This window comes from Oncorhynchus nerka, linkage group LG14 (genome assembly GCF_034236695.1).
Source record: "Oncorhynchus nerka isolate Pitt River linkage group LG14, Oner_Uvic_2.0, whole genome shotgun sequence".
Classification (NCBI taxonomy): domain Eukaryota; kingdom Metazoa; phylum Chordata; class Actinopteri; order Salmoniformes; family Salmonidae; genus Oncorhynchus; species Oncorhynchus nerka.
In genome coordinates this window covers 13,994,268-14,006,287 of record NC_088409.1, presented here as the reverse complement: position 1 = coordinate 14,006,287, position 12,020 = coordinate 13,994,268, and the positions used below count along the sequence as shown (strand labels likewise).

Below are 12,020 nucleotides of genomic sequence, written 5' to 3'. Positions count from 1 at the left end.
TTCCAGAAGGACAACCATCTCTGCAGCACTCCACCGATCAGGCCTTTATGGTAGAGTGGCCAGACGGAAGCCACTCCTCATTAAAAGGCACATGATGGCCCACTTGGAGTTTTCCAAAATGCGCCTGAAGAACTTTCAGACCTTGAGAAACAAGATGATCTGGTCTGATGAAGCCAAGATTTTTTTTTTTTGGCCTCAATGCCAAGCGTCACGTCTGGAGGGAACCTGGCACCATCCCTACGGTGAAGCATGGTGGTTCCAGCATCATGCTGTGGCAATGTTTTTCAGAGGCAGGGACTGGGAGACTAATCAGGATCAAGGGAAAGATGAACAGAGCAATGTACAGAGAGATCCATGATGAAAACCTGCTCCAGAGCGCTCAGGACCTCAGACTGGGGCGAAGGTTCACCTTCCAACAGGACAATAACCCTAAACACACGGCCAAGACAACTCAGGAGTGGCTTTGGGACAAGTCTCTGAATGTCCTTGAGGGGCCCAGCCAGAGCGCGGACTTGAACCCATTCAAGCATTTCTGGAGAGACCTGAAAATACCTGTGCAGCGATGCTCCCCATCCAACCTGACCGATCTTGAGATTATCTGCAGAGAAGAATTGGAGAAACTCCCCAAATACAGGTGTGCCAAGCTTGTAGAGTCATACCCACGAAGACTCTAAGCAGTAATCGTTGCCAAAGATGCTTCAACAAAGTAAAGGGTCTGAATACTCATGTACATATTTGTATTTTTAATACATTTGCAAACATTTCTCAAACCTGTTTTTGCTTTGTCATTATGGGGTATCGTGTGTAGATAGATGAGGGAATAAGAATAAAAATACATTTTAGAATAAGGCTGTAAGGTAACAAAATGTGGAAAAAGCCAAGGGGTCTGAATACTTTCTGAATGCACTAAAAGCCTAGATCAGAGGTATTCGAAGTCAGAGTCATGGGGGAATTGGAGTAGGGTCCCCCCAATTAAAATAATAATAATAATTTTGGGAGGAACAAAAAACGAGTACAAATTATTGTATGGGACAACATACAAACGTTTTTGGGAAAGATACATTGATAAGAAATATGAACATTTAATGAATTTAAGGTTGTTTGTTGATGTAAACATTGAAATTGACTGATTTTAAGGTTGTGTCATCAGATTTGGGGAGGGATGGGATCACCATAAATTCTGGCTAAAGATATGGGGTCCCTTCTGAAAGAGTTTGCGTACCACTGGCCTAGATAGATAACACATTGTACAACTCACCAGCAAGCCAATATTAGTTGAGTGTTGATCTCTGGTGGACAGACTACAGAAACATAAATGGTACCGTAGGTCTGTCATGATACAACGGGATGCGGGAGATGGTGAGCAGCATTATTTCTGGTCCTTGGGTTTTTTGTCACCGGTTATTTGGAAAAATCAAGATTTGGTGTGGTGTGTCGAATTTCGGAAGGGGAGGGGACATTTGGCCCATAGACTTACCCGTAACTTGCAAAGAGAGAGCTCCTCGTTCTCTCAACACTTCTTTACCCAGAACTTAATCGAGCATCTGATCAATTACGCAAGACTTTAGTTCTGGGTTAACCGAGATTAGTCGCATGTGAGCAAATTAGCCTTTATCTCAATTTAGCCTTTATCTCAATTCTCAGGAGCATTAGTTTTACATAATAGGCTGTGATTCAGAGGAGACTGGAGGAAATAGCTATAGGAGGACGGGCTCATTGTAAAGACTGGAATGGAATAAATGGAATGTATCAAAGATATGGAAACCACATGTTTGACGCCGTTCCATTGATTCCATTCCAGCCATTACAATTAGCCTGTCCTCCTATAGCTCATCCCACCAGCCTCCACTGATGTGATTATGCATAGATTATGCTGTAGAGTTCTGACATGTGTTTTCTAAATCTTCTTAGACCAATTGCAAACCCAGTCAGCTGTATTCAAAACTGTTTGAAGAAGTTCAGAAAGTAAAGTATTGGAAAGTTAAAGTGGACTCAGAGGCTGTGCAAAAAGACAGGAAGCTGCAAGAAAACAAAAGAACAATTGAAACCCAACGTAAAGCCATTCAGGAATTGCAGGTATGTACCAGTAAATGTACAGGTATAGGCCTATATTGAAAAGACAGAGTAAAAATGCTAAAGTCCTTTTAAAAAAAGTATTATTGTTATATATCCTATTTTTCCTTTTCTTTATGTTTTAGTTCGGAAATGAAAGCCTCAGCATAAAACTAGAGGATCAGATCAGTGAGAATGATGATCTGCAGAACAAGTATGTATTTGATTATAACATGATACTGTCACTATAGATTGTATCATCATTCTGTTTTTTTCTGTAATGTTTATTTTTCCAACAGAAACAATGCAACACGGAACCTATGTAATATACTAAAGGATACGTTTGAAAGATCAGCTGAGAAAATCCATCTATGTGAGTAAAACATGCCGACTACTCAGCCTAAGTGTACATGCTAGTTGCCTGAATGCGAAATGATGACATTTTGTGGTCTACGTTGTCCTCAAACCAACCTATGTTCTCTTAGTTGAATCTGAAAGAGAGGAAACCCATCACTTGTTCATGGAAAACAGTGAAACTATTCAGGTGAATATTATAATTTTCTGTTCTTTTGATTAAAATAACATAATTGATTTGTTATCTTCATTAATACAGCATGTATGGTGTCAGTTATATGATGCTAGTGAAGAAGAATATTTGTTAAAACATTTTTATTAATTGTTATAGAGGATGAATGCTGCCTTTGAAAGCCTACGTATTCAAGCAGAAACTGACCGCCTTGAAATGCTGAAAGGTATATATACTTGAAATATATTATCATCAATGCACTTGTATTGTGTTGTTGTGAACTCGGCACTTTACACAGTATATAAAAAGAGAACAATAACTCCAATGATGTGAATATTTTACAGTTAAAGAGGATTTGGAAGAATTTGCCGTTTTAAAGGAGAAGTTTGAGAAAGAATTCAGTATGAAAGAAGAAGAGGTTGGTCTGACTGAACATGAGTAGAGTAATGGACACCCTCTCTGAGTGGTTTTTAAAACACATTTTCGGGTAACCTATTGTTGTCACAAACAATATGAACAGTATTTGGCGTTGTGTATGTAGACTATGGAAACTGAAAATGTCTCTTACAGGTTGTGATACTTCAGATGAAAATGAAGGACAAAGAAAAAGAACTTCAGGCAATCCTGCTCAACCTCCATGAAACCCGAGAGAGTTGCAAACGGTTACAACAGGCAGCACGTAAGATGGGCACTTTTTGTTCATTGATTAGGCCTAGGTCTTAAGCCCTATTTGGACAGGACTAGTATTACTAGAGACGTTGATTATGTAATTACCCCAGCATGTGCATTATTCCAGAGGATGATTTGCGTAGGATGTTTTTCCAAACAGCCTCCTATAATTCTTTTTTTTTTTTTATTCAAGGTGTGAAAATATTTAAAGGTCATGTCAAGATAGTAGGCTACATTGATAACTTGTGCTTGGCTGCCAACATTTGTAGGTGCCCTCATAATATTTAAATTGAGGAAGTGTGATCAAAATCATTATTTTAGAGATCCACGGTAAAAGTTCCTCCTAATAAAAAGGCCCCGCATCCTGCTGATATGAGTTGCTGAACAGTAGACCTATTTGCACTTGAGATGCGTTTATGGATGAGAAAGTGAACTTGCCATGTCCAACAAAGTTAACCTCAGTGGATCGGGAATGCTTTGTGTTCTATTGATCTACTGCCTACTACATCAACAGCCAGGGTTTCTTTAAAGAGACAGTCAGCAGTTGAAACACTAACAATGCCTTCTCCCGCCCCTGTTTTGGTAAAAAAGCTTAGGGATGGGGTTGAAGAAGTGTAACCACTCTCAAATTCATAGACAGAACAATGGATGCTTAGTCTGGGCATCCATGATATCAACATTATAGTTGTAATCATGTTTTTAGGCTATGTAGTGTTTGTTTACATTTACATTCTTTACAAACAGAGTAAAACAAGCTTATATTTTTGTTTTTGATGTGGTACGACAGTAGAACTAAGCTCATGAGGCATTTATAAATTATATTCTTCAAGAATCAATGGCTACATATCAATAATTCACAAATCTCAAAATGGATGTAGCAAATGCAGATTGCCCCTTTTAATAAGCCTATAACTGCAATACTTTTTTTATTGCGTATTTAGGCTTAATTAAACTGATGCATTTGACAATGTTCAACTTCAGTTCACTGGCACAAAAGGTATAAACAAAAGTATTCACTTTGAATGTTGATAAAGGCAGTTATATGAAATATACACTGTATACAAAAGTATGTGGGCACCTTTACCCCCCCTCCCCCGTTCACAAAGCGAGGTCCATACAGAAATGGTTTGTTGAGATCGGTGTGAAAGAACTTGACTGGCCTGCACAGAGCCTTGACTTCAACCCCATCGAGCAACTTTGGGATGCATTGGAACGCCGAATGCGAGCCAGGCCTAATTGCCCAACATCAGTGCCCAACCTCACTTACTCTTGTGGCTGAATGGAAGCAAGTCCCTGCAGCAATGTTCCAACCACTAGTAGAAAGCCTTCCCAGAAAAGTGGAGGCTTTTATAGCAGCAAAGGGTGGGATCAGCTACAAAGTAATGCCCATGATTTTGGAATGTGGTGTTTGACGTGCAGGTGTCCACATACTTTTGGTAATGTAGTGTATGTGCAGCACTTTGTTTTAAGCTTCAATTGATCAAATCAGTTCTATGTTTTCTTGCTCAAACTGCAAGCAATACTTGTCAAACTCTAATGTCACGGAAAACACAGTGATGTCGATAAGAACGAGAGTCGTAATATCAGAGGACCTTGGTAATTCTGGCTGGAATTGTTACTCTCCTGCCATGGCAGATTCAGGACTAAAATTACAGATGTGGTGTTTTGTTCTTGTACACAATTACATTACGCTCAGTAAAATGAATTCCAATCGAATAGGTCTTGATGAACTTTTAAATCCATTTCATGCATTTTACTGGAAGTGAAACTTCCTTACTCCTGTATAATATCATATTTTACGACAAGAACATTAACATCTTATTTCCTTTGACAGAACAACACCAGGAAGCCCTTCAACGTTCCAAACAAGAACAAGAATCTCTGTTAGAAAGTCTGCAAAATGCAGAACAGCTCAATGAAGAATGTGAGGTTAGTATGTTGTTTTGTACTCCAATATGCTATTAAAAAGTATATTTAAAACGCAAGTTATGCAGTTCATCATGTATAATCCAAGGAGATATATGTTTGTCATTTTACATTCTAAGTGGTTATATATCTTCCATGTGGCTGTGGACAGTACATAATGGGACAATGGAAAATGTGCATTGTTACTTTAAATCTCTATAGGAAAGTAGAAAAGCTATTGCTACAGCATTAGAGAGCAACAAAGAGGAGAATGCAAAGGTTATTGCCAAGAAAGACTCAAGCTTGGAAGAGCTCAACAAAATAAAAGATCAACAAGCAGACAAGCTTGTACAGATTCAGGCCACAGCCCAGGAATTTCAGACATCATTAACAGTTGAGATACAGAGGTGGGAAATGAATAGAGTTACTATTTTGTCCCTTGTTTGGTGAACCCCAAAATGGTAATCAAGATTCTTATATTACCTTGAATGTTAACTTGTTTCTCAGGGCAAAAGAACTTGAACTGAAGCTTACGGCAGTCACAGAGGAACTTGACAGGAAAAACCTTGAATTAGGTAAAGTATTGCTCGGCTTCACCTCGTACTTGCGACTGTGCTAAAAAAAAGGTGTATCACACACCCTTTCGTGTTACAATTGCATTATTTTTTCAAACATTGACATTTATTTTTAGCTTGTATGCAACCAGAGATTAAATATACGTTTTGTTTTCTAGGAGAGATCAAAGAACAGAAAGAAAAGAAAGACAGCCAGCTACAAATCCTTGAAGATGAATTGGTAAAGATTATATGTCCCCTATGTTTTGTGAACTCAAATTGGCACTTCCCTCATAACTGTCATGTCTAGACCATGGTGAGGTTAATGAAAGAGCAATTATTTTACTCTTACCTTTTAGGATGTCAAAAATAAATCCATACAGTCACTAGAGGAAACAATTAAAGTTGTGGAGACCAGAACATCAGAACTCACCACAGCGCTTGAGGGGAAACATGCTGAAATTCACCAAGTTAAGGTGAGATGATGTTCAGATGATTGTTGTGTAGATTCATTTATAGGGCTACTTATTCAGAAGGATATTGTTTGCATAAATCTTATTATCTTTTAATATTGGAATATGTTGTACCCTTCTAGAATAAAGTGGAAACCATGTCTGTAGAAAACATTTTACTGGAAAAGGCTCTTGGAAATGCTGAAACGATGCAAAACGACTTGAAAGAAAAAGCCAATATGACTGAGGTTTCATTCTATTAATTATATTTTCCTTGCACAATATTGGCAATGCATATTTGTGTTTACATTTTTTGTTTGACACCTGTATGTACATAGATGAGTCCAGGAAAGAAATTGTTAATATGCTGTATCCCACAGAGGAAAATAAAAGAGATTGAGGGGCAGTTATCTGCTGCAATGAGAAGAGATGAAAAATCCATCAAGGAGAAAGAGAATCTAAAGACAGACATTGTACAGCATGAGTGAGTCCTTGGATGTTCAAGTATAAAGTATTCAATAACCTGAGGGATAGTTTTCCTCTATGTCTCTGTAAATGCTGAATGTGAATTATTCTCCAGGGTGAAGTATAAGGAGCTATTAGCAAGTTTCAATCAGCTGCAGCTTGAGAAGAAGACTATTCTGGAGCAGATTCAGAATGAATCCTCAGAGGCAAACATTCTGGTAGCACAACTTAAGGTCTGTATGAATTGAACATGTGATGCTGTCTGTATAGAATAATGGAACAGTTTGCTGATAAGTAATTATTGTGTTGTAATGGGAATATTCTTGTCATTCAGGAGAGTGAGGCAAAAGAGATGAAGATGAAGAAGGAAATTGAAAGACTCCAAGAAGAAAACCACCAATTACGGTCAGTTAGAGTTAATTGTTTATAAATCTTTAGTAATGATAGTCATTACACAATGCTGCATGCAGCAACATTAGTTTTTTTTCTTCAAAATCATTCACCTTTTTCCTGTAGAGAGGAATTGAAATCCTTAAATGCCAAAGTTGAAGAGCAAGGCCAAGACACTGAGAATCTGCAGAAGAAACTTGAAGAAAGTGTAAGCAAATCAACTGTCTATGAGGTTGGAATAATATTGTGAAATTGTGAAAATTATGATAATGCCCCTTTAGTGTAAAAGCAGTTTGAAATGACCGCCTGAAATTTCTGCATGTTTTGGTGGAATGGAGTTTTGGCCTGACTGCCTGATGTCATCACCATGTGGTAAATTAGTTACTAGACCAATAAGAAAGAGTGTTCCAAACCTCTCTACCAATAACAATAATAGTTTTCAGTTTCCCCCTCCCTACTCAAACCACTCCCAGATAGTCCTAGCAAAATTCTTGCTTGAGAAATTGCTATTTGCTAAGAAGTTTTTTATTTATTTATTTTTTACCATTTTATTTGAAAACAATCACAGTAAGGTGCTTAATTGTTACCCAGAAAATATTTGATATTGAGATAAAAATGTCTGTATTGGAACTTTCAACATGATGTCAGTTTAACACTGTTTTTCAAAAATATTATATGGCCGAGTAAATGCCCAAATCTAAATGCACGTCTGTTTTATTCTATATTCACACTGATGAGTGATAGTAATAAAGTTCACTATTTTCTGTTTGACTTCATGTCTATAGTGTGGAGATCTGCAGGCCGAGCTCTCAAAGAAAGATAAACAAATGAAAACAGTGGAGTCAAAGGTGATTATCAAAGTCATGTCTACACTTGGATTATTTTGTCTTTAATATCTTATCAAACACTTTGCTTTTTCTCTCTAGCTGTCCAACCTGAAGATAAAATTAGAGAGTAAAACTAAAGTCCAGGACGAATACCAAAAAGAGGTTTGTGTTGACTAAAAAAAAATATTATAAAATGACAAATTAATTATACAATAATATAAACTGTTCAGCTTTCTATAACCTGTTTTTCATTTACTTGTTTGTTCTCAGAACAAAACGTTGAAGAAACAAATTGCAATTGAGACAGCAAAATCCAGTGAACTTGAAAATGAGGTACCGCGTGGCTTTAAATGGTAATTTACAAGACATGTGCAAAATTGTAGTTCAGTTGTGATGCAACTTGGTTTTTCATCCATTACAGATAAACAAATTGAAAGAGGAGTCAGAAAATGTTCAACGATCAAATGAAGAGGAATGTAAAAATTTGCTTGATGACCTTGAAACCAAAGCAACATCTGAGGCAGAGCTTCAGAAAAAGGTACTTATTGGAAGTTAATAATATGGTACATTCTGGTAGATGTGGCAACATACTTGCTGTACATATTGATCCCTGCAGGTGCAAAAGCTACATCTTACAGCAACAGATGCTGTCAAGAGTAAGGAAGATACTGAAATCAAATGTCAGAACAAGATAGCAGACATGGTTGCCTTGATGGAAAAGCACAAGGTAAAGTTATCTTTAGGTCAATATCCACAGAGTACACCAACACCGCTGCCATCTTGCATGTTGTTTGAAATGTTATCCATGTGTGTTTGTTAATATTTAGTTCTCTGTTGGTATCAGAACCAGTATGACAAAATGGTTGACGAGAAAGATGCAGAGCTTGATGAGAAGAAGAGGAAAGACATGGAGGCAACTGCTAATAGAACATCACTGGTATGCTACAATATAGTAGAGAAATACACATGAGATTGGATTAACTGGGAGCATTTCAGTAGTGTTATATTATACCTCTGCTTCTTGGATATTTTTCTGATTTTTCCTCAGGAATTGGCACTGTCACAGCAGAACATTGAGAATGACCGTTTGAAGGAACAACTAAAGAAAGAAATGAACGAGAGGGTAAGTGGTCATGTCCCATGCTGACAAAGCTGTGTCAAGTGACAAATATTGTCTATTTACTCAGTCATGATGTCATGTTGGGTTGTAGGAAAGCTTACTACAAGAGATTACAGCCCTGAAAAAAGAAAAGAACATGAGCAGGCAACTGGAGACACAGGATGAACAGGTAGATATTCAGATATCAGAGCATTACAACAGTTTGTGTTGTTTAAAAGTGTCTGACAAAAATTGTTATTTTACATTTTTTATATTTACAAAGTAGCTGCCGGAGCCAAAGTCCAAAGAAGTTAGGTGTTCTGAAACCCCCAAAGTATACTCCTCCGCCAAAATGCCTATGTTCCGTTTGGCAAAGGACAGTCAGAGAAAGACAAAAACTCTGAAAGCCTCTGTAACCCCATCCCAAACCTCAGAGAAAATAGTTGTATTGACTCCAAACATTAATGTAAGTGATCATGAACTTCTTAAAAATGATTGTGTTCTGGTCAAACATTTTCTGAAATGTTTCTCCACTACATCCATGTGCATCATCACTGTATAATACCGTAGATGAACTGATAGTGTTGATGTGTCAAAGGAAATGGAAAACGAAGCCCCAAAAACTCCATCTTGGAGCTCCATGACTAGAGTTGCAGCAACACCACGAATTAAGGTATTGGAATTGGTTGATTATTTTGTGTGTTGTATTCATAATGCATAAGTTAGGCTATTCAATAATAAATTATCTGTATGTTGTATGATCACCGTAGAATTGATTAGATGAACTGACATGGTACTGTATGTTTGATGCGTCAAAGGAAACCGAAGCTCTCAGAACTCCATCTTGGAGCTCCACCAATATAGTTAGTGCAACACCACGGATTAAGGTATTGGAGTATGTTGATAGATTTTTTTTTATGTTTAAGATTCATTAACTGTGTTTTTAATTTATTGACTGAGCCATTCCCCCAGAGGATTCTCTCCATCCTATTTCTTTGTGAGTGATTGAGTGATTTTCTCCATAGTCTTACAGAATCAGAACTCCTCCTTCCACTGGAAAGTCTGTGCCCTGGGGGATGAGCACCCTGGAGCTTGACCCCAAGTCTGACAGCTCGGAACATGATTTATTGGTAAATAATGCTTCAAGATCTAATGAACACACTGCTTGAACTTGGATAGACTTAAAACATTGGATTTGTTCAAACTCAGGATTTATTATCATAACTTTATATGCAAGCTGTATGGTGTGCACATGCACATTTAATTGTGGAAATAATTTTGCTTTACATATCACTTCTTCTAACTTGGGTCTTTCTGGTTCGTATAATGGCAGAGCATTGCAGTTGCAACTGATCCATTCAAGAGCCGCCTGCAGTCAAGTGTCCCAGCAGCACAGAATCAGAAAGTGGACATATTCAGGAAGGTAGAATGAGCCAGCCTTACATTAACACCAAATACTTTACTTACTTGGCAGTACACCCTCTGTATTATGAAATAAGTTGTGAAATACCATATTGTATGGTATAGTCTATACTCTGCAACTTCTAAAATATAGTCTGTAACTTAAAAGTAGTTAATGCTGTGATGTCCAGGTCAGTATTAGTCTGTAATGTTTCAGATCCAGAGCCCTGCCATTCAGAAATCACCTGGGAGTACTTTAAAGCTCGCTGCAATGAAAAGGATGCGGGATGCTGGTTGGACATCTGTTACTGGTGCTGAAAAGAAGAAGAAAAAAACAGTTGAAAAGATCTTTGCATAAAAAGCAAGTGCTGTGCTTTTCAAGATAGACCGTTTTCTGTGTGTCTGACAAATCTGAAAATGGTCTGCTATTTTCATTACACCACTGCTCTCAAGTTCATTCATGTCTATAGTCTGATGCTGGGAAAGCTGTTGACCCGAAATAGGAATTTCAAATGCAAGTCAAACGAATTTGAAATTAACCAAGTATGTTATATTGTTACTGTTTAGCAACATACTCACATTATTAATGGAAAATATGTTAAATGCTTGTTGTTTTGAGCAAACCTGCCTCCTTTGACTCTATTCAACATTAATAAGTTCATGTTTTCATGAAATTTAATTTATTTGTTTGTAACATTGTTTTTGCTTGTGCGGTTTTTATGAACCTATACACTATATATACAAATGTATGTGGGCCCCCTTCAAATGAGTGGATTTGGCTACCGCTGAGTGCTGAAGTGCGTAAAAATCGCCTGTCCTCGTTTGCAACACTCACTACCGAGTTTCAAACTGCCTCTGGAAGCAACTTCAGCACAATAACTTTTCGTCAGGAGCTTCATGAAATGGGTTTCCATTGCCGAGCAGCCTAACACATGCCCAAGATCACCAAACGCAATGCAGTCCGATGGACAAATCTGGGGTTGGTAGATGCCAGGAGAATGCTACCTGCCTGAATGCATAGTTTGGTGGAGGAGGAATAATGGTCTGGGGCTGTTTTTCATGGTTCGGGCTAGTCCCCTTTGTTCCAATGAAGGGAAATCTTAACGCTACTGCATACTATGACATTCTAGACAAGTCTGTGCTTCCAACTTTGTGGCAACAGTTTGGGGAAGGCCCTTTCCAGTTTCAGCAGGACAATGCCCCTGTGCACAAAGCGAGGTCCATACAGAAATTATTTGTCAAGATCGGTGTGGAAGAACATGACTGGCCTGCACAGAGCCCTGACCTCAACCCCATTGAACACCTTTGGGATAATTTGGAATGCCGACTGTGAGCCAGGCCTAATCACCCAATGTCAGTGTCTGACCTCACGTGCTCTTGTGGCTGAATGGAAGTAAGTCCCTGCAGCAATGTTCCAACATCTAGTGGAAAGACTTCCCAGAAGAGTGAAGGCTGATATAGCAGCAAAAGGGGGACCAAATCCATATTAATGTTCATGATTTTATAATGAGATGTTCCACGAGCAGGTGTCATATTGTTATTTATATTGCTACCAAATAAAATGATGCTTCAATTTGTTAGTCATTTATTTGTATTTACTCAGATGGTAATATTATCCCTCCGACTTATACACTCGTGTTAAACCTTTTAATGTGACTCCCTAATTAGGATCCCAGGGGA

At 38.0% G+C, this 12,020-nt stretch overlaps 1 protein-coding gene across 1 annotated transcript; it reads left to right on the top strand.

Annotated features, from left to right (window-relative positions):
* The first annotated feature begins 1,347 nt into the window (after window positions 1-1,347).
* sycp1 (synaptonemal complex protein 1) lies at window positions 1,348-11,913 on the top strand. The gene is made up of 32 exons (XM_065027163.1): window positions 1,348-1,359; window positions 1,912-2,076; window positions 2,199-2,266; window positions 2,352-2,425; window positions 2,538-2,596; window positions 2,738-2,804; window positions 2,923-2,996; window positions 3,149-3,257; window positions 5,082-5,176; window positions 5,375-5,559; window positions 5,660-5,727; window positions 5,886-5,947; window positions 6,066-6,182; window positions 6,302-6,406; window positions 6,539-6,642; window positions 6,739-6,856; window positions 6,958-7,028; window positions 7,140-7,221; window positions 7,799-7,861; window positions 7,940-8,002; window positions 8,111-8,173; window positions 8,262-8,378; window positions 8,457-8,567; window positions 8,685-8,777; window positions 8,889-8,963; window positions 9,052-9,129; window positions 9,226-9,405; window positions 9,538-9,612; window positions 9,758-9,826; window positions 9,965-10,069; window positions 10,273-10,362; window positions 10,558-11,913. Exons 1-32 carry the CDS (start codon window positions 1,348-1,350, stop codon window positions 10,696-10,698), a joined length of 2,958 nt encoding a protein of 985 aa, XP_064883235.1. The 3' UTR covers window positions 10,699-11,913.
* The last annotated feature ends 107 nt before the right edge of the window (window positions 11,914-12,020 follow it).